Source organism: Phyllobates terribilis, unplaced genomic scaffold (genome assembly GCF_046119375.1).
Source record: "Phyllobates terribilis strain yellow unplaced genomic scaffold, ASM4611937v1 Scaffold_3__8_contigs__length_932513732, whole genome shotgun sequence".
Lineage (NCBI taxonomy): Eukaryota > Metazoa > Chordata > Amphibia > Anura > Dendrobatidae > Phyllobates > Phyllobates terribilis.
The window spans coordinates 549,972,426-549,994,660 of record NW_027362763.1 but is presented as its reverse complement, the minus strand read 5'-3'; the positions used below and the strand labels follow the sequence as shown (position 1 = coordinate 549,994,660).

At 42.9% G+C, this 22,235-nt stretch overlaps 1 protein-coding gene across 2 annotated transcripts in view; it reads right to left on the bottom strand.

Annotated features, from left to right (window-relative positions):
* Positions 1-432: 432 nt before the first annotated feature.
* FUCA2 (alpha-L-fucosidase 2) overlaps positions 433-22,235 on the bottom strand; it is a 36,573-nt gene continuing 14,770 nt past the window's right edge. Inside the window, exons 5-7 of one of the 2 annotated variants that reach the window (XM_073671373.1) lie at positions 10,738-10,928; positions 4,339-4,444; positions 433-1,368 (exon numbers count right to left, since the gene is read on the bottom strand). In XM_073671373.1, coding sequence (XP_073527474.1) covers positions 1,183-1,368; positions 4,339-4,444; positions 10,738-10,928 — 483 coding nt within the window. In that variant the 3' untranslated portion in view covers positions 433-1,182. The remainder of the gene's footprint in view (positions 1,369-4,338; positions 4,445-10,737; positions 10,929-22,235) is intronic. The other variant, XM_073671374.1, reaches the window with a different exon arrangement.

Genomic DNA, 22,235 nt, shown 5'->3' with positions numbered 1-22,235 from the left:
TTTAACAGCACTGCGTCGGAAGCTCGGCCTTAGCCCCGCCCATCAGTGACCCCGTCACGTGATCGCGGGTCACTGATGGGTGGGCATGACAACCCTGGGTCTGCAGCAGACCCCAGTGGTTGTCATGTAAAGATTGCTATGAGCTCCACCTAGTGGTCGGCGCTCATAGCACAGGAGCATTTCTGCTACATAGAGGTGATCTGCTCATCACCTCTATGTAGCAGAGGCGATCAGACAGCTGCTGCTTCTACTCTCCTATGGAGACTATAGAAGCAAGCAAAAAGTGTAAAAAATATATATATATATATATATATATATATATATATAAAGTTTAAATCACCCCCCTTTCGCCCCATTCAAAATAAAATAATAAAAAATAAACCCCACATACACATATTTGGTATCGCCGCGTTCAGAATCGCCCGATCTATCAAAATAAAAAAAAATTAATCCGATCTGTAAACGGCGTAACGAAAAAATAATTCCAAACGCCAGAATTACGTTTTTTGGTTGCCGCTACATTGTAATAAAATGCAATACCGGGCAATCAAAACATCATATCTACCCCAAAATAGTATCAATAAAAACGTCAGCCCGGCGCGCAAAAAATAAGCCCTCACCCGGCCCCAGATCCCGAAAAATGGAGACGCTAAGGGTCTCGGAAAATGGCGCCATTTTTTTTTTTTTTTTTAGCAAACTTTCGATTTTTTTTCCACCACTTAAATAAAAAAGAACCTATACATGTTTGGTGTCTACGAACTCGTAATGACCTGGAGAATAATAATATGGCAATGACCTGGAGAATAGTAATATGGCAGGTCAGTTTTAGCATCCAGTGAACGTGGAAAGGAAAAAAAAACTGTGGAATTGCATTTTTTGCAATTTCAGCGCACTTGGAATTTTTTTCCCGTTTTCCAGTACATGATATAGTAAAACCAGTAATGTCGTTCAAAAGTACAACTTGTCCCGCAAAAAAGAAGCCCTCACATGGCCATATTGTCCAAAAAATAAAAAACGCTATGGCTCTGGGAACAAGGGGAGCAAAAAACGAAAATGCAAAAACGGAAAATCCCAAGGTCGTAAAGGGGTTGAAAAAAAAAAAACTGAACCAAACACATTCTGTGTCTAGATAATAATTAGCAATAACTTAAGTGTTACTGCAGAATTAAGATTCATAAACAATTACATAATTCCACGCTTTCTCTGGTGCCTAGGCGTTACAACAGCTTCATTCAGGTTAGTGATCTTCAGTACCCAGCCCCATTGGACTACCATTTGTGAAGGACCAAGTGCTGGCAGGGATACAATCATTCCTTTCTCTCCCAATGGCAACCATGTGAGTTTTCCTTCATATCCAACCAGCTGAACCTGAAATAGACCATAGCATTTTCATCACACAATTTTAATAGTATTCTTATTAGGGACAAGTCAAACTATTGGTGAAAACAATATATACAAAAAGAAATTAACTAAATAGGTGTATTATATTAAAGGGGTATTTAAGTCATAACTGCTAAACTACTAGGACTCCCACCACTGTTCAGAAAGGAGATCCCACAGCCCCCATTCATATAGAGTGGTAGTCACTCGTACGCTATCACAACATTTATTGTCTATGGGACTGACATAGCTGAACTACCTCTGTCAGCCCCATAGTTAAATAGTCCGGCAGTGCACATGCTGCTCTATCAAAATAGGAGAAATGAGACCCCAGTTCTGGGCATTGCTGTGGGGCCCAGCAGTTGGACCTTCACCAATCTAACAGTTCTCACCTATCCTGCAGATAGGAGATAACTTATTAAAATCAGAGTACCAAGGTCCAGATATGTCATATTACATTACATATTGCAACCAGGAACTGAGTTCCCTTTTAAAAAGTGAACCCATCATTGATGGCGTGGCTGTAACCACAATTATTTAGGACTTTAAAAATACAATCCCACGTTCAGGATTTGCTGCAGTTTTGATGATGCAGAATATCCGCCCCATTTACGTACCCATTATGCAAATTAGCGGACATGCATTTTATGTTTTTTACACATGCAGATTTTCCTCATTAATGCAAGTCTATGGGGAAAATCCACATGCGTACAAGCAAGAGAAATTGACATGCTGCAGATCTGAAAGACGCCCCGCATGTCAGTTTCCGCGAGTGATCCACAAGTGCACATGGGATTTCTAGAAATCCCATCCACTATGCTGTAACATCTAACATCTGGCCGCTGTGGTTTTAACGATGCATAAATACGCAGAGTCAAAAACGCATCAAATCCTGAACGTGGGAAAGTAGCCTTACATGACAACTTGAAGGGTTCATCATGGAACTTTCATAACTAATCACCTTGCTTCTTACAAAACCTGTGCTTTTTCTCATTTACACGGAATCAGTTCAGACTGTGAGATCTGCCTCCCTGAAAACGCGGATGCTTTGCTCCCTTCCCTCTCTGATCCGCCATGGACAACCTCCTTCCCCCTCCCTGCTGATACTGGGTCATTGTAAAGGGAGTGCAAAATGACCCGACTACAGCCAGGACGAGTGTGCTGTCCGCTCTGTGTCACAGACAGCTTAACACAGTTGCTATATTTGGACTTTACAAAGCAAATTAAAAAAATACAGTGCAAATATGTGTAGCTTTTTTAGCATATGCTCATCTTTATATTTATTTTAATTATAAAATACCCTATCAGTGGCCTTGTACTTAAATGCTCAGTTACCAAGAGAATCTTTTTTTTTTTTATAGTTCCATTAGACAATATGCATAATTGTATGGTAGACCCGGGTCCCATGAACATGACCTTTTTTTAGAGAACGTGTCACAACGAGAGCCGTCTGTGCAGAGAATTCAAATATGTGTAACTCCCTAATAATTTGTATGGGAATTATAACTACTTCTCCACTAATGGATGTGCATGATGGGCCTCCATTCTGGAGATAGATGCAGTTACCAGTGATGGGACCCACAACTACCACACATTTTTGGCATATCCTGTGAATGAGTATGCCCCATTATTGTGCAGTTACAGTGACAGTTATAGTCTCTTTAAAACTGCAATAGGAGGGACATTAGTATGAGTTTACTTAAACTACTTCATAAATAATGATGAAGTATTAGTACACTATCAAATTTATAGCTTTCAGTTTTCTAGGACAAGTTAGGAAATGGAGGTTAAAAAAAAAACAGAAACAAGTGTAACTGGTTTGAAGCCGCAATGCTCCTCTGGGAAATATGCAAATTGTCTCTTCAGAGAGGAAGAGGACTAAAACTCTAGTGCCACAGAGTCTCGGAAGAGACAATTTGCATTTTGTTTTTTTAAATCATCTCATCTCTAGGCCTCCCTTCGGAGAGCTGGATAATATATTTAAAAAGCTTCCCTTGGCTGGTTTCCACAGTTCGGGACTCAGTCCTTTGTCTGCCCTTATTCACACAGAGGTCAGTTTTGACACTTGGTAAGGTTTTTAATATTAGACAGTGTAGGACTTTCCCGAACGGGTTCACCTTCTCGCGGTGGGAAAGCTTTTATACTATTTTTGATAAAAAACGGTGTTACTAAGAACCCTAATTTATTTAAATGCACTCTTGCTTTTTATTTATTTACAGCAGGGTTTATGTTCATTTTGCTTCTTGTAGGTTTTTCTGGTTTATGGCCATTGTGAAACATATTTATGTGCTGCATGTATAGCAACTTAAACCAAGCTCAAATTTTGTGTTTTCTCTTCCTCTCTAAAGAGACAATTTGCATTTTGTTTGTTTTAAATTATCTCATTTGAAAATCCAGCTGGATAATTTACTATCTTCGCATTCGGTCGGAACATACCCTTAATTGTGTGGGTTTTTTTTTTTGTTTAGAAAGCCCACAAAAAGGTGGCCAAATCATCCCAACTCCATATTAAAACGCAGTGCCACAAAAAAACGCAAAATATAGACAAATCATAAATAAAACGTGTTTTATAATGTGAGGATATGATTTAATATAATCCTTTATTATAATATCACATCTAGTAACATAGGTTGAAGAAGACCTAGGTCCATCAAGTTCAACGTTCCTCCCCCGATTGTACTTTCTACACTAACACTACACTAACTTACTAACTGGGACTAGACCTCACAATGTAGTATTACCATTTTTCTTATTGCTGCACTACTACAGTTAAAAAATGTACCTGTTTATAATTTATTTTTTTTAATTAATTGTATATTTTGTATTACATATATTATGGTTAGTTTGCATTTCTAACCTCTAAACCATTTGCATAAATCATAGCACTTGATCTGATAAAGAAAAGGGTATGACAAATGCTAATAAAAAAAAATCTAATATCCCTAAAAGTTAACTGACCTCTGTCTTCCCACCAGGTATGGGTTCTCCAAGGATTATTTTCCAATTTGTGGGCCACTCCAGGAATATAGCATACACAGATTGCTCTTGAGAGCTACATGTATACCTGTTGAATAAACATTGCATTAATGGGGATTTTCAAAAAATAATACCTTTCTATATAAAAATGTGATTACCTTAAAGGGGTTGTCTGGCCTTAGGGTACAAGTCTGTAGTCATTCTATGTGACCACAGACTTGTGAATCCTCACATTGCATACACTGTGAGGATTCTCTGGTGCTGGGAGCAGACTGTAATGTGACCGCAAATATGTGATTTGCATACTTTCAGCCACATTCCGACTAGACTGTGTCTGGTTTCGCTCAATAAACTTGCATTGAGCAAGGCCGCGCCCATCTAGTCGGCTCATGACCTGAAGTATGCAAATCACATACTTGCGGTCACGCACCCAATGCAATGGCCGCTGAAGAATCCTCACAGTGTGCACAATGTGAGGAGTCAAAAGGCTGCAGTCACAGCGACTGCAGACTTGTACCCTAAGGCCAAACAACTCATTTAAATTTTGTAACAGTATTTAAAACTTGTGGTTTCTCAGGAGTATTCAGATAGATATATACAGTACAGACCAAAAGTTTGGACACACCTTCTCATTTAAAGATTTTTCTGTATTTTCATGACTATGAAAATTGTACATTCACACTGAAGGCAGCAAAACTGTGAATTAACACATGTGGAATTATATACTTAACAAAAAAGTGTGAAACAACTGAAAATATGTCTTATATTCTAGGTTCTTCAAAGTAGCCACCTTTTGCTTTGATGACTGCTTTGCACACTCTTGGCATTCTCTTGATGAGCTTCAAGAGGTAGTCACCAGAAATGGTTTTCAATTCACAGGTGTGCCCTGACAGGTTTAATAAGTGGGATTTCTTGCCTTATAAATGGGGTTGGGACCATCAATTGTGTTGTGCAGAAGTCTGGTGGATACACAGCTGATAGTCCTACTGAATAGACTGTTAGAATTTGTATTATGGCAAGAAAAAAGCAGCTAAGTAAAGAAAAACGAGTGGCCATCATTACTTTAAGAAATGAAGGTCAGTCAGTCTGAAAAATTGGGCAAAGTTTTAAAGTGTCCCCAAGTGCAGTTGCAAAAACCATCAAGCGCTACAAAGAAACTTGCTCACATGAGGACCGCCCCAGGAAAGGAAGACCAAGAGTCACCTCTGCTTCTGAGGATAAGTTTATCCAAGTCACCAGCCTCAGAAATCGCAGGTTAACAGCAGCTCAGATTAGAGACCAGGTCAATGCCACACAGAGTTCTAGCAGCAGATACATCTCTACAACTCTACAACAACTGTTAAGAGGAGACTTTGTGCAGCAGGCCTTCATGGTAAAATAGCTGCTAGGAAACCACTGCTAAGGATAGGCAACAAGCAGAAGAGACTTGTTTGGGCTAAAGAACACAAGGAATGGACATTAGACCAGTGGAAATCTGTGCTTTGGTCTGATGAGTCCAAATTTGAGATCTTTGGTTCCAACCACCGTGTCTTTGTGCGACGCAGAAAAGGTGAACGGATGGACTCTACATGCCTGGTTCCCACCGTGAAGAATGGAGGAGGAGGTGTAATGGTGAGGGGGTGCTTTGCTGGTGACACTGCTGGGGATTTATTCAAAATTGAAGGCATACTGAACCAGCATGGCTACCACAGCATCTTGCAGCGGCATGGTATTCCATCCGGTTTGCGTTTAGTTGGACCATCATTTATTTTTCAACAGGACAATGACCCCAAACACACCTCCAGGCTGTGTAAGGGCTATTTGACCAAGAAGGAGAGTGATGGGGTGCTACGCCAGATGACCTGGCCTCCACAGTCACCAGACCTGAACCCAATCGAGATGGTTTGAGGTGAGCTGGACCGCAGAGTGAAGGCAAAAGGGCCCACAAGTGCTAAGCATCTCTGGGAACTCCTTCAAGATTGTTGGAAGACCATTTCCGGTGACTACCTCTTGAAGCTCATCAAGAGAATGCCAAGAGTGTGCAAAGCAGTCATCAAAGCAAAAGGTGGCTACTTTGAAGAACCTAGAATATAAGACATATTTTCAGTTGTTTCACACTTTTTTGTTAAGTATATAATTCCACATGTGTTAATTCATAGTTTTGATGCCTTCAGTGTGAATGTACAATTTCCATAGTCATGAAAATACAGAAAAATCTTTAAATGAGAAGGTGTGTCCAAACTTTTGGTCTGTACTGTACATATACAGTGAAGGAAATAGTTATTTGATCCCTCGCTTTTTTGGTAAATTTGCCCACTGACAAAGACATGAACAGTCTATAATTTTAAGGGTAAATTAATTTTAACATTGAGATAGAATATCCCAAAAAAAATCAAGAAAATCACATTGTGTAAATTTATTTGCATTTTGCAGCGAGAAATAAGTATTTGATTCATCTGGCAAACAACTGTTAATACTTGGTGGCAAAACCCTTGTTGGCAAGCACAGCAGTCATACGTTTTTTGTAGTTGATGATGAGGTTTGAGCATATGTCAGGAGGAATTTTGGTCCATTCCTCTTTGCAGATCATCTCTAATCATTCAGATTTTGAGGCTGTTGCTTGGCAACTTGGAGCTTCAACTCCCTCCATAAGTTTTCTATGGAATTAAAGTCTGTAGAATGGCTAGGCCACTCCATGACCTTACTGGATGCAGACATTACTACAAGATGGGTGCCACGGCGACAATTCTCATGCCTCCTCAGCGCCGCCCCACACACTGTGCGTTTTTTCCTCGTGGCAGGCCGCTCCAGTTAGTTGGATTCCTCCTACACTCCTCAGCACTGTTGCATCTACATGTGTTATTCATCTAGTCTTAGGGGGCGTGGCCGGTCTCTGCAGGAATTTAACCGTGCTGTGTCCTGCAGAGATCAGGTTCACCTGCCTATCCCGTGCCAGCAGGGCCTTTATTAGGCAGCTCCTTCCTCTACTCCTCGTCCGAACATTGGTTCCTACCTTGTAGCACGTTTATACATTCTCCTGTATTCTGATTCCCGTTAATGACCCAGCCTGTTTACCTGTCCTGCCTGACCCCTCTCTCCTCCTGCTCTCGGCTATGTTTACTGACCCTTTGCTGCCTGCATCGACCTCAGACTGTCTGACCACGTCTGGTCTTTGCCCTCCTATACCGTGCACCCGTGCCTCTGACCCTCCAGTCAACTGCTGCAGTCCCTGGGACTGCCCTGGAGTAGTGCCTGGCGACTACCTGCGGCCAAGCCTATCCTCACCACAAGAGGCTCTAGCAGAAACCAGGTAGTCGCTTAGACACGCCCCTCCAGGGTAAGCCCAGCCTGTTGCGCAGTGGGTCCACACCCACCAGTGTTACAATGGGGACCAAGATGGGAACATTACTACAAGAAGGGGACCAGGATGGGAATATTGCTACAAGATGGGACAAGGATGGGGACCTTACTACAAAAGGGGACCAGGATGGAGACATTACTACAAGATGGGGACCAGGATATGAACATTGCTATAACATGGGACAAGGTGGGGACATTACCACAAGATGGGGACCAGGATGGAGACATTACCGAAGATGGGGACCAGGAAGGAGACATTACTAGAAGATGGGGACCAGGATGGAAACATTACTACAAGATGGGTGCCACGGCGACAATTCGCATGCCTCCTAAGCACCACCCCACTTACTGTGCGTTTTTTTCTCATGGCAAGCTGCTTCAATGAGTTTGTTTCCTCTTACACTCCTCAGCACTGCTGCATCTAGATGTCTTATCCATCTAGCCTTAGGGGGCTTGGCCGGTCTCTGCAGGAATTTTACCCTGCTGTGTCCGGCAGAGATCAGGTTCCCCGGCCTATCCTGTGCTAGCAGGGCCTTTATTAGGCAGCTCCTTCATCCACTCCTCGCCCGAACATTGGTTCCTACCTTGTAGCACATGTTTATACATTCTCCTGCATTCTGATTCCCGTTAATGACCCAGCCTGTTTACCCGTCCTGCTTGACATCTCCGCTCCTGCCCTTGGCTATGTTTACTGACCCTTTGCTGCCTGCATCGACCTCAGACTGTCTGAGCACGTCTGGTCTTTGCCCTCGTGTACCGCGCACCCGTGCCTCTGACCCTTTGGTCTACTGCTGCAGTCCCGAGGACTCTCCGGAGTAGTAACTGGCAACTACTACCTGCGGCCAAGCCTATCCTCACAAGATGCTCTAGCGGAAACCAGGCAGTCACTTAGACACGCCCCTCCAGAGTAAACCCGGCTTGTAGCACAGTGGGTCCACACCCACCAGCGTTACAATGGGGTCCAGGATGGGAACATTACTACAAGATTGGGGACATTATTAGAGGATGGGGGATATTACTACCAAATGGAGATCAGGATTGGGGACATTATTACAGAATTGGGGCCAGAATTACTATGTTGGGCGAATTGTTAAACATTATTACTGTATGGGGCCAATTGGGGGACAAAAAAAAGGAAAACATTTTAAAAAGAAATTCAGAGTAAAAATATAAAATTATGTTTTATGTAAAAACTGAAGTAAAAAAAGAAAACTTCTACCATACCACAAGTGATACACCATAAAAAAGCCAAAAATAGTAAAAAAAATATCAAAAAGTCACATAGAACAAAAATGGTATTACTGAAAACATCTTGTCCCGCAAAGAACGCAGTCTGTCATATTCAAATTTTTACTATGTGCGGCCTATTTACTCGGCTGAGATTGAGACCCCTGCCCTAGAGATTGTATAGACAGTGTATATTGCCAGCACTGATACTAGTCTTTTGAGCCTAAGAACAGTGCAGAAAGGGTTCCTGTCAGTCACCCTAGGAAGTACATAGACCGTGTTTATTGCTAGTACTGTACGTATATCTCTTTTGATCTTATGAACAATACAGCCATTGCTCCTGACAACCTGGGGAGTGCATAGACCGTGCATATTGCTTACACTGTACTTCTCTTTGGTTAGTAAATCTTGGAACAAGTACATCTGACACCCTGGGAAGCGTGTATAGACAATAATTACCTGTATTGAAGTTCAGTCCAGGTAATGTATATTCTAACCAAGGTCTTCAAGGTGTCAGGAGCAATGGCTGCAGTAGTCATAGGATCAAAAGGGGAGGATCAACGCTGTTAATATACACTCAGGATCCCTAGCTGCACTGTTCTTAGAATCAAAACGGGAGTGTGCCCATCAGCAGAGAACATTGTAAAACGAACTAAGCACAGCCTGAAGGCGGTTATGCAATGCTGAGGTGTTGACCTGCATACAGGCAAATCCGCCCAGTGAAATTGACAGGAATATTCTGCAGACCAATACCCTGTTTAAATGCCGACTTGTGGTAGAAAAGTACATATAATGCATATGGCTCCCATTGTAGGCTGCGTCTTTTGTTAATCATATTTGTGGGAAATCCTTCAATATTTCTGAAGTCAGAATGGTAATGCTATAAATAATAATAAAAAAAAAAGATAAAAAGAGTTTTTCTGGATTTTACAGAACTTGCCCAAGAAAAGAGAATGTTACAAAATGCAGAAATAACCATTACCTACCTCTCCAATGCTGTATTGATTATCTTTTTTTTGCCTTGTGGCATTTAACTATTTTTGCATCAAATTCTTCAAGATGGCACACATAGTTTATGTATAAAATGATCTTTATTTTGTGTAACTTTTCTGGGCTTGAATGTGGCAAAATTTAACTACTGTAGATTTAAAAAAATGCACAAATGCAATGAATTGGGCCGAATGTATTTAAGTTTAGGCAAACAGCTGGCCCGTAGTAATCAGCAAGTGCCAAGAAAAATTCCTTGTGCAACTGAATGCCAGTACAATGACCATGGTTTCTACTTATGGTTTTAATGCAGCTATTTTCCCCTACTGACAATAATGGGGAAAACCATAAGTTGTAGAGAAGATTTCAGTTATACAAAATCTCATTATAAAATCGGAACCACAGAAATACGCCAGTAGCCAAAAAGCAAAAACAGACTAAGGGAGGAATTCAACAAAATTGTTATTTTATATTCTTCATACAAATTTCCCTGGACTAATATCCGCCAGATTCATTAAGACACATGCCTCTTCAAAATTTGGCACATTTTTTAGGCCGCCTGTGCAAGTCTCACAATTTATGGCACTTTGCAGTGTAAATGATAGTAAATCTAACCATGCCTCTCTTGCCAAGTTCTGATTACTTTCAGAAAAGTGTTGGAGCTTGTCTAAGAACAAAAAAATTGAACATTTATACTCCAGTTTTCTGGCTCAAAGTGTTTGATGAATTCTTTTTGTATCGATGAACCTTAAAGAGGCACAATACAAATTTCATAAATATGGTTTATGATGAGCTCAGTCAAATTTGTTAAATAACCGTGACTCTTACCAAACTCCCGGTGTAATCGAATCATTCTGAGCTCTCCAAGGCTTTGTACTATAGATAGCCTCACCATTCACCTTCAGCCATTTTCCCATCTCTTGTAAACGCTCTTCAAATACTACAGGGATGCGACCATCATGAGTGGGTCCAATATTCATCAGTAGATTACCACCACATGATACAGTTTCAACTAACTCCTGTTAAAATGCAAGTAGCATGCGATTAGGGACAGGAGAGAGGATCAGGGAGCTGCCACGCTGAATTCAGTCTGAGGTGGAAATCGATCACTGGAGGGTGCCGGTCCCGCTGGTGAGCACAGCCAAATAGTAGGGAAGGAAGAGGGAATGGAGTCGGCACTCTGACTCGATAAAAATTCCAAAATTTATTAGGTCATATTAAAACAAAGAAAAATGAAAACCTTCTAAGGCATTTCTGGCACGTTAGTTGCGCCCTTAATCATAGCATGTTAAGACCAGAAATAAAGGAAGTAGATGTAGAGGAAGTTATGCAATCACATGTAAAGAAAATAAATCTCATTAACCCTCCGTCACATACAATAGGCCTGACAGGCACATCTCTTTTATTTGGCGGGAGTTTTGAAATGTTTGTATTTCAGAGTTATTAGTTTTATGTTAAGTAAATGTTTTTTTTTGCACCTGATTATGTGTAGTCTCTTTTATTACATCCCTATGAAGGTCACTGATCACTTTTAGAGCACTGAAATTGCAAACATTAGATATTATAGGTATTTTTCTAGCCTGCGCCTGACAGTCACATTGTATGTGAACTCGTTAGAACCGATATTGTATGTTACGGAGGGTTAAATAAACGGCAGCTGTGCAGACGAAACCAGCAACCTAGAAAATGCAGTGCAAACAAATCATATATATATATATATATATATATATATATATATATATATATATACGCACTGTGTTCCAAATTATTATGCAAATAATATTTTCTCAGATTTTCCCAAATTACCTATATGAATTGCAGTCATTGCAATTTTCCAGTCAAATAACTATTAGAGTACAATTGAAAGGTTTTTGTACAAACTGCCTATGATAACAGTATATTTTTAAAAAAATAAAAAACTCAAACTGCACTCAAAATGCATGTTCCAAATTATTATGCACAGCAGAGTTTTCAACCTTTTCATTTTAATAAAGAACAAAAAAATGGCCATTTTTGAAATTATAAGCATTAGCAGATTATTACAAACTGAAATCAAACAGTTTTCAACTCAAAACTTTATTCTAGGTGATGTCACATTTGCACATAGGACCCCTTGTTCGAAAGGAGCTTCTGAATTCTCTCGTCCATTGAATGGTCAGGTTTTGGATGGTTTCTGCTTCAATTGTTTTGCATGAGGACAGAATACCCTCCCAGAGCTGTTGCTTAGATGTGAACTGCCTCCCGCCATCATAGACACTCCTTTTGATAATGCGCCAGAGGTTCTCAATGGGGTTGAGGTCAGGGGAGCATGGGGGCCACACCATAAGTTTGTCCCCTTTTATGCCCATAGCAGCCAGAGATGCAGATGTGTTATGTGCAGCATGAGACGGTGCATTATCATGCATGAAAATGATCTTGCTGCGGAATGCACGGTTCTTCTTCTTGAACCATGGCAGGAAGTTCTGTTTGAGAAACTCCACATACATTATGGAGTTCATCTTTACCCCTTCAGGGATCCTAAAGGGGCCGACAATCTCTCTCCCCATGATTCCAGCCCAAAACATTACTCCACCTCCTCCTTGTTGGCGCCGTAGCCGTGTTTGCATGGGGTGTCCATCAACCAGCCATCCTCCACTCCATCCATCTGTACCTTCGAGCGTTGCACGGCACTCATGGGTGAACAAAACAGTTCGATGGTCCAGATGGATGGAGTGGGCATAAAAGGGGACAAACTTATGGTGTGGCCCCCATGCTCCCCTGACCTCAACCCCATTGAGAATCTCTGGAGCATCATCAAAAGGAGTGTCTATGATGGCGGGAGGCAGTTCATATCTAAGCAACAGCTCTGGGAGGGTATTCTGTCCTCATGCAAAACAATTCAAGCAGAAACCATCCAAAACCTGACAAATTCAATGAATGAGAGAGTTCAGAAGCTCCTTTCGGACAAGGGGTCCTATGTGCAAATGTGACATCACCTAGAATCAAGTTTTGAGTTGAAAACTGTTTGATATCAGTTTGTAATAACCTGCTAATGCCTATAATTGCAAAAATGACCATTTTTTTGTTCTTTATTAAAATGAAAAGGTTGAAAACTCTGCTGTGCATAATAATTTGGAACATGCATTTTGAGTGCAGTTTGAGTGTTTTATTTTTTAAAAAATATACTGTTATCATAGGCAGTTTGTACAAAAACCTTTTCAATTGTACTCTAATAGTTATTTGACTGGAAAATTACAATGACTGCAATTCATATAGGTAATTTGGGAAAATCTGAGTAAATATTATTTGCATAATAATTTGGAACACAGTGCATGTATATATACAGTACAGACCAAAAGTTTGGACACACCTTCTCATTTAAAGTTTTTCCTGTATTTTCTTGACTATGAAAATTGTACATTCACACTGAAGGCATCAAAACTATGAATTAACACATGTGGAATTATATACTTAACAAAAAAGCGTGAAAAAACTGAAAATATGTCTTATATTCTAGGTTCTTCAAAGTAGCCACCTTTTGCTTTGATGACTGCTTTGCACACTCTTGGCATTCTCTTGATGAGCTTCAAGAGGTAGTCACCGGAAATGGTCTTCCAACAATCTTGAAGGAGTTCCCAGAGATGCTTAGCATCTGTTGGTCCTTTTGCCTTTACTCTGCAGTCCAGCTCACCCCAAACCATCTCGATTGGGTTCAGGTCTGGTGACTGTGGAGGCCAGGTCATCTGGCGTAGCACCCCATCACTCTCCATCTTGGTCAAATAGCCCTTACACAGCCTGGAGGTGTGTTTGGGGTCATTGTCCTGTTGAAAAATAAATGATGGTCCAACTAAACGCAAACCGGATGGAATAGCATGCCGCTGCAAGATGCTGTGGTAGCCATGCTGGTTCAGTATGTCTTCAGTTTTGAATAAATCCCCAACAGTGTCACCAGCAAAGCACCCCCACACCATCACACCTCCTCCTCCATGCTTCATGGTGGGAACCAGGCATGTAGAGTCCATCCGTTCACCTTTTCTGCGTCGCACAAAGACACGGTGGTTGGAACCAAAGATCTCAAATTTGGACTTATCACACCAAAGCACAGATTTCCACTGGTCTAATGTCCATTCCTTGTGTTCTTTAGCCCAAACAAGTCTCTTCTGCTTGTTGCCTGTCCTTAGCAGTGGTTTCCTAGCAGCTATTTTACCATGAAAGCCTGCTGCACAAAGTCTCCTCTTAACAGTTGTTGTAGAGATGTGTCTGCAGCTAGAACTCTGTGTGGCATTGACCTGGTCTCTTATCTGAGCTGCTGTTAACCTGCGATTTCTGAGGCTGGTGACTCGGATAAACTTATCCTCAGAAGCAGAGGTGACTCTTGGTCTTCCTTTCCTGGGGCTGTCCTCATGTGAGCCAGTTTCTTTGTAGCGCTTGATGGTTTTTGCAACTGCACTTGGGGACATTTTCAAAGTTTTCCCAATTTTTCGCACTGACTGACCTTCATTTCTTAAAGTAATGATGGCCACTCGTTTTTCTTTACTTAGCTGCGTTTTTCTTGCCATAATACAAATTCTAACAGTCTGTTCAGTAGGACTATCAGCTGTGTATCCACCAGACTTCTGCACAACACAACTGATGGTCCCAACCCCATTTATAAGGCAAGAAATCCCACTTATTAAACCTGACAGGGCACACCTGTGAAGTGAAAACCATTTCCGGTGACTACCTCTTGAAGCTCATCAAGAGAATGCCAAGAGTGTGCAAAGCAGTCATCAAAGCAAAAGGTGGCTACTTTGAAGAACCTAGAATATAAGACATATTTTCAGTTGTTTCACACTTTTTTGTTAAGTATATAATTCCACATGTGTTAATTCATAGTTTTGATGACTTCCGTGTGAATGTACAATTTTCATAGTCAAGAAAATACAGAAAAATCTTTAAATGAGAAGATGTGTCCAAACTTTTGGTCTGTACTATATATATATATATATATATATATATATATATATATATAGAATAGATTGTGTCTAATATTCATATCCATGGGATATTTAGCATCAAGGCGCAATATTCAATATGCCTCTATCATAAGGCATTTTTGCCAGTTACCGCCACATTTGGGATAACTCTCTTTTTCCAAACCAAAAAACACAAAGGATGTAAGATCACCTTTGTGAATACATACAAAGGGTTTGGATGCTCCAAAGTACTATTTTTGCTATTAATGCTTGATACATGTTCCGCTATCCTTCCCTTTAATTTGCGGGGTTGTACAACCAATATAACGAATCTGGCAAGATTTGCAGAAGATACAGTATACAACAAATTTGGTATCAAAATTGATAAATGTGGAGATGTTATGATGAATAGTTGGAAAAATGGGAATAGATTGAATGTTGTCTAAGGCATAGATACATACATTGCACCTTGAACTCCCGCATTTGTGGAACCCTTTAACAGTTAGCCAGTTCTTTGAACTGGAAGGATGTCTGAGAAGGCTTGGCGATAGTTACCAAGAGTTAGTCCCCTCTTAGGGACACATCTGCAACCAGTAGCAACTATTTGACGTAAGGTGTCATCCTGATTGACCACAGGCAAGTATTTACCGTATTTTTCGGACTATAAGACGCACCGGACCATAAGATGCACCCCAAATTTTAGGGTGGAAAATAGGAAAAAAAATATTTTTTATAAGATGGGGGTCCGTCTCATAGTCTGAATAGGTATATTACCTGGGGGGGCGGTGGAGCTGGGGTCACAGGAGGCAGGGTCCTTCATGAAGCTGGAGGAAGTGGAGGCATGCTGGTACCTGGTGGCTGAGGGCCTGGCGCTGGGGGCCTGGTGCCCTGGTACCTGGGGTGCTGGGGGCCTGGTGCTGGTGGCCTGGCCTGGGGTGCTGGTGGCCTGGCCTGGGGTGCTGGGGGCTTGGTGCTGGTGTATTGCTGTGGTGGTGGAGCGGGATCGCATGGCGGCGGCGGTAGAAGAGGTGAGGCAGGCCGGTATCTGGCTGGAGACCGGGCCTGGCCGGGTACAGGGGCCGGTGTATTGCTGTGAGCGGAGTTTTCAAAGCAGAGTGAGCGGCTTCCGGTACCCGCGGCCATGTTCCTGAGGATGTGCTCTACAGGAAAATGGCCGCCGACTCGGCAGAGCGCATGTGCCGGCTCCGGCGGCCATTTTCCTGTAGAGCACAGCTTCAGGAACATGGCCGCGGCCACCGGAAGCCGCTCACCCTGCTCTGCAAACTCCGCTCACAGCAATACACCGGCCCCTATGGGAAGAGCATATGCGTCGGGCAATTATATATTCAACAAATTGACAGGAAAGAAAAAGGCAAGAACTTACATTTGCTGTTGAGTTTCTTACTTTAATGAGAAGTTATCTTTAAATATGTAGCATTTTATTAGTCAATTTGATGTTCGTTATTAAAAAGCCCAACCAGGACAACAATATCCAAGACCTATTCTTAGGGTAGGCCATCAATATCAAACTGATGAATTGCAATAGTAGAAAAATGATTTTTTACTCTCGCGCTGTCATCTTGTGTTAACAGAATGCAGAGAACGTGGTTCTTTTCTCAAGTTATCTTATTGGTAACAAAAAGTAAAACAAAAAAATCCAATAAAATATAAAAAGAATTAAAAAGGCTAAAACCAAATTCTTCATAAAAGTAAAAAGCACAAAGTGTCCCAGGAGCCGTTTTTTTAACATGACAACGCCAGGTGGCATGTTGCTCTTGCCAATGTGATGGCCTAAACATGCTACCATGGCCTGCATCATTTCCAGGCTTGTCTCCCATTAAGCACATCTGTGAAATCATTGGTCAGTAATTGCAAAGAGAGTTGACAGCAGTGGATCTTGATAATTTGTGTGCCCAAGTGAAGTCAACGTGGCAGAACATTCCTCAGACAACCAATAAAGGGGTGGTCCGAAGGCAAAGCATTTTCCCTATCTATTCAGTCCCATAATCTAAGCTATTTTCTAATATACAGGTGCATCTCACTAAATTTGCCATCCAGATTTCCATGCAGCCTTCTCTATATCTCTCTGCTCCTACTATATACTAATGGTACGTGACTCAACTTTGCCATCCTGATTTCCATGCAGCCTTTTCTATATCTCTCTGCTCCTACTATATACTAATGGTACGTGACCCAACTTTGCCATCCTGATTTCCGTGCAGCCTTCTCTATATCTCTCTGCTCCTACTATATACTAATGGTACGTGACCCAAGTTACACCAGCCACCCCCCACTTTCATTTATGACCTTGTTTACTCAACCTTTGAGTAGCCAGCATCTGGTTCAGCCTTAATAAGCTGATCAAGATGAGCACAGACCACTCCCACCTGGTTCACAGCTGAATGCATTCTGTTACAAATATATTGTGAGCCAGGAGTCTGTGTCAGACTTTAGTCTGTGTCCATCACCTTAAGTGTCCATTGCTTAAGTGTGAGAAATATGAATTAATTCTGAATTGAATCTGAAGTGAACTGAAGGTAACTGGATACTAAGTCACAGTAAACAATGTTTGTGTTTGTTTTCACTCTCACCCCCTTAATCCTTCACCTTTTCCAACCACCCCTAATCCCTACACCTAGTAAGGAACTCTTCATCTCTCCCTCCATTCTCCCCACCCATCTCACCTCCTCCTCAGAGCTATTCCTCAACATACAATCCTTGGCCTCCAAACACAGACAGCCACCTCATGCCCTCTCCTGCTCCCACCTACTAACGCTTTCTCTGCTCCTCCTCACTGCCGGCGACATCTCTCCAAATCCTGGCCCTCCTCACCACATCCCCACAGTCACTTCCACCTCCTACCCACGATCTATCCCAAACTCTCGTAACCCTTCTAATCTTATACCCATCCACTCAGCCGCCGCTTCCCCAATCCCCCTAACAAGAGCTCTATGGAACGCTCGCTCCGTCTGCAACAAACTTTCCTACATTCACGACCTCTTCATCACCAACAAGCTTTCCTTCCTTGGCATCACTGAAACCTGGCTCACCCCCTCTGACACGGCCTCTCCTGCTGCACTTTCGTACGGCAGATTCCACCTCTCCCATACCCCCCGCTCCACCGGCAAGCACGGTGGAGGAATAGGTCTCCTCCTCTCAGAAAACTGCTCCTTCACCCATATCCCACTGCCGCCCTCAATTACTCTCCCCTCTTTTGAAGTGCACTGCGTGTGCATCTACTCCCCCTCCAACCTCCAACTGGCTGTCATCTACCGCCCCCCAGGATCAGCCACCACTTTCTTTGACCACTTCACCACTTGGCTACTTCATTTCCTCTCCATTGACATCCCCACTATCCTCATGGGCGACTTCAACATCCCCATTGACACTTCCCTCTCAGCTGCCTTTAGCTTCTATCCCTCACTTCCTCCTTTGGTCTTACCCAGTGGTCTTCCACACCCACCCACAAAGATGGCCACACGCTGGACCTCATCTTCACCCGCCTCTGTTCCCTATCTAACCTCTCTAACTCACCTCTCCCTCTCTCTGACCACAACCTACTCACATTCTCTACCCTCTACTCTCCAGGGCAACAATCCCCACTTCACACACTTGCATACCCTCGCAGAAATCTCAAACACCTTGACCTACACTCACTCTCTGAATCCCTTCTCCCTCTTACAGACATTAGTTCCTTACATGATGCAGATGTTTCTGCCACTTTATACAACACCACAACAGCTGCAGCTCTCGATTCGGTTGCCCCCCTCACACATACCAAAGCTCGCACAATCAACAGACAACCCTGGAACACCAGCCTAACTAAAGAACTGCGACGGGCCTCCAGGGTTGCTGAGCGTAGATGGAAAAGGTCCCACTCCAATGAGCACTTCATCGCATTCCAACAGTCCCTCACTACCTTCAAGTCCACACTCACTGCAGCAAAACAAACATACTTCTCATCTCTCATTTCCTCCCTGTCTCACAACCCCAAACAACTATTCAACACCTTCAATTCTTTCCTCCGTCCCCCAGTGCCTCCTTCCTCTCCTCTTATTTCAGCCGAAGACTTTGCCTCATTCTTCAAACAGAAGATCGACACCATCAGACAAAGATTTTACCTAAAGCCCCCACAGCCCCTCCCCACACCTACTCAACCCTCCTCCTCCAAAACCACATTGTCCACCATTACGGAAGATCAACTTTCCTCTTTACTCTCCAAATCACACCTCACCACCTGTAAACTTGACCCAATCCCGTCCCACCTCATCCCAAACCTTACCACTATCTTCATCCCAGCCCTAGCCCACCTCTTCAACTTGTCACTAACAACTGGTGTCTTCCCCTCATGCTTCAAACATGCCTCAATCACACCCATCCTCAAAAAGCCCTCCCTTGACCCATCCTCTGTGTCTAGCTATCACCCCATATCACTTCTCCCCTATGCCTCAAAACTACTGGAACAACACGTCCATTCTGAGCTGTCCTCCCACCTCTCCTCCTGCTCCCTCTTCGACCGCCTACAATCTGGTTTCCGACCGCACCATTCTACTGAAACTGCACTGATCAAAGTTACCAATGACCTACTAACCGCCAAATCTAAGCGACACTATTCTGTCCTCTTCCTCCTAGACCTGTCATCTGCCTTCGACACAGTGGACCATTCCCTCTTACTTAAAACTCTCTCATCTCTCGGCATCACAGACTTGGCCCTATCCTGGATCTCCTCATATCTAACAGACAGGACATTCAGTGTGTCTCACTCACAGACCACCTCCTCATCTCACCCCCTATCTGTCGGTGTCCCCCAAGGTTCAGTTCTAGGACCCCTGCTCTTCTCCATCTACACCTTAGGCCTGGGACAGCTCATAGAGTCTCATGGCTTTCATTATCACCTCTATGCTGATGACACAATCTACCTCTCTGGACCTGATATCACCTCCTTACTAACCAAAGTCCCACAATGTCTGTCTGCTATTTCATCCTTCTTCTCTGCTAGATTTCTAAAACTTAACATGGACAAAGCAGAATTCATCATCTTTCCGCCATCTCATTCAACCCCCCCAACTGACCTATCCATCATAGTCAATGGCTGCCCACTCTCCCCAGTCCATCAAGCTCGCTGCCTTGGGGTAACCCTGGACTCTGAACTCTCCTTCAAACCACATATCCAAGCCCTTTCCACTTCCTGCCGACTCCAACTCAAAAATATCTCCCGGATCCGCACATTCCTCAACCATGAATCTGCAAAAACACTAGTGCACGCCCTTATCATTTCCCGCCTTGACTACTGCAACCTCCTGCTCTGTGGCCTCCCTTCCAACACTCTTGCACCCCTCCAATCCATCCTAAACTATGCTGCCCGACTAATCCACCTGTCCCCCCACTATTCCCCGGCCTCTCCTCTCTGTCAATCTCTTCACTGGCTCCCCATTGCCCAGAGACTCCAGTTCAAAACCCTAACCATGACATACAAAGCCATTCACAACCTGTCTCCTCCATATATCTCTGACCTAGTCTCCCGCTACATACCCACACGCAACCTCCGATCCTCACAAGATCTCCTTCTCTTCTCCCCTCTAATCTCCTCCTCCCACAATCGCATACAAGATTTCTCCCGTGCTTCCCCTCTACTCTGGAACTCTCTACCCCAACACATCAGACTCTCGTCGACCGTGGAAACCTTCAAAAAGAGCCTGAAGACCCACCTCTTCCGACAAGCCTACAACCTGCAGTAACCACCACTCCACAAATAATGCTCTACCAGCTCTACCCTCACCTACTGTATCCTCAACCATCCCTTGTAGACTGTGAGCCCTCGCGGGCAGGGTCCTCGCTCCTCCTGTACCAGTCGCCGTCACATTGTGTTCAAGATTATTGTAATTGTTTTTGTATGTATACCCCTTCTTCACATGTAAAGTGTCCAGAAGGCAGCCATTGACACACTCCACAAGGTCCCAGAGTTCCAATTTTCATTTGGAAATAAAGGTCCCAGAGTCTGGAGGAAGAGTGCAGAGGCACACAATCCAAGCTGCTTGAGGTCTAGTGTGAACTTTCTACAATCAGTGATGGTTTGGAGAGCCATGTCATCTGCTGGTGTAGGTCCACTGTGTGTTTTATCTGGACCAAAGTCAGCGCGGCCGTCTACCAGGAAATTTTAGAGCACTTCATGCTTCCCTCTGCCGATAAGCTTTTTGGAGATGGAAATTTCATTCTCCAGCAGGACTTGGCACCTGTTCACACTGCCAAAAGTACCAATACCTGGTTTAAAAACAACAGTATCACTGTGCTTGATTGGCCAGCAAACTCGCCTGACCTTAACCCCATAGATAATCTTTTTGGACCCAAAGGTGATTCACTAAAGTTTGTAACAGTGGGAAGTGAAAATAAAACATTACAATTTTTCCACAAAAATGTTGTTTTTGTCCCCATTTTTTCCCTTTCACAAAGGAAGAAGAAAATTGACCAAACAATTAGTAAATTAATTTCTCTTGAGTATGCCGATACTTCATATGTAGTCAGAAATTATTGTTTGGACATACAGCAGGGTTCTTAAAGGGAAGGAGTGCTATTTGACGTTTGGAGTGTAATTTTGTCTGGAATTGATTGTGGATGCCATGTTGGATTCACAGACCCTGCAAAGTGCCAAAACAGCAGAAACACCTCACGATTGACCCCACTTTGGAAATTACATCCCAAAAAGAAATTCATCCAGGAGGTGTAGTGACCCTTTGGGACTCACAGGTGTTTCACGAAAAAAATGTTATAACACTGGGATGTGGAAAAGAAAAATTACTTTTTTCAAGCAAAATTATGTTTTAGCCCCAAAGCATTTTTACAAGGGATAATAGGATAAAATGTATGCGCTAACTTGTAAATATTTTTTTCCTGAACACCGAAAACTGCTGTTTGGACACATGGCCTCAAAAAAAACATGCTCACGTGAACAATTCAATTGATTGTAATGGCTGAAAAACAGGGATAGAACATGTACGTGAGAAACAGACATCTGAAAGAGGCCTTAAAGTGGTGGGCCAAAGGCGACCACAGCGGTGTTACTATACCCGGCATGCAGGAGATTGGCGCCGCCCCGCAGGTGATGTCACTGATTTCTGCCAGGTATAGTAACACCGCTATGTTGCCAGCTCATTACTGCAGCACTGAGCCGACAATAGAGCGGAGGCAGTCACTGTGCACATCGCACAGTGCTGGGACCAGCCCCGCCCCTGTCACTGATGATGCTTCGTTTCAGGGAGGGGAAAGGGGCCTCTACCCCCTGCTCAGATGATACTTTGTTTGAGTATGCCAGAATACACTGTGGCTCTCAAACGATTCGTCTTCAGACATGAAGTGAAAAAAACACAAATAGACTAGCAGTTATATAGTGTAGTT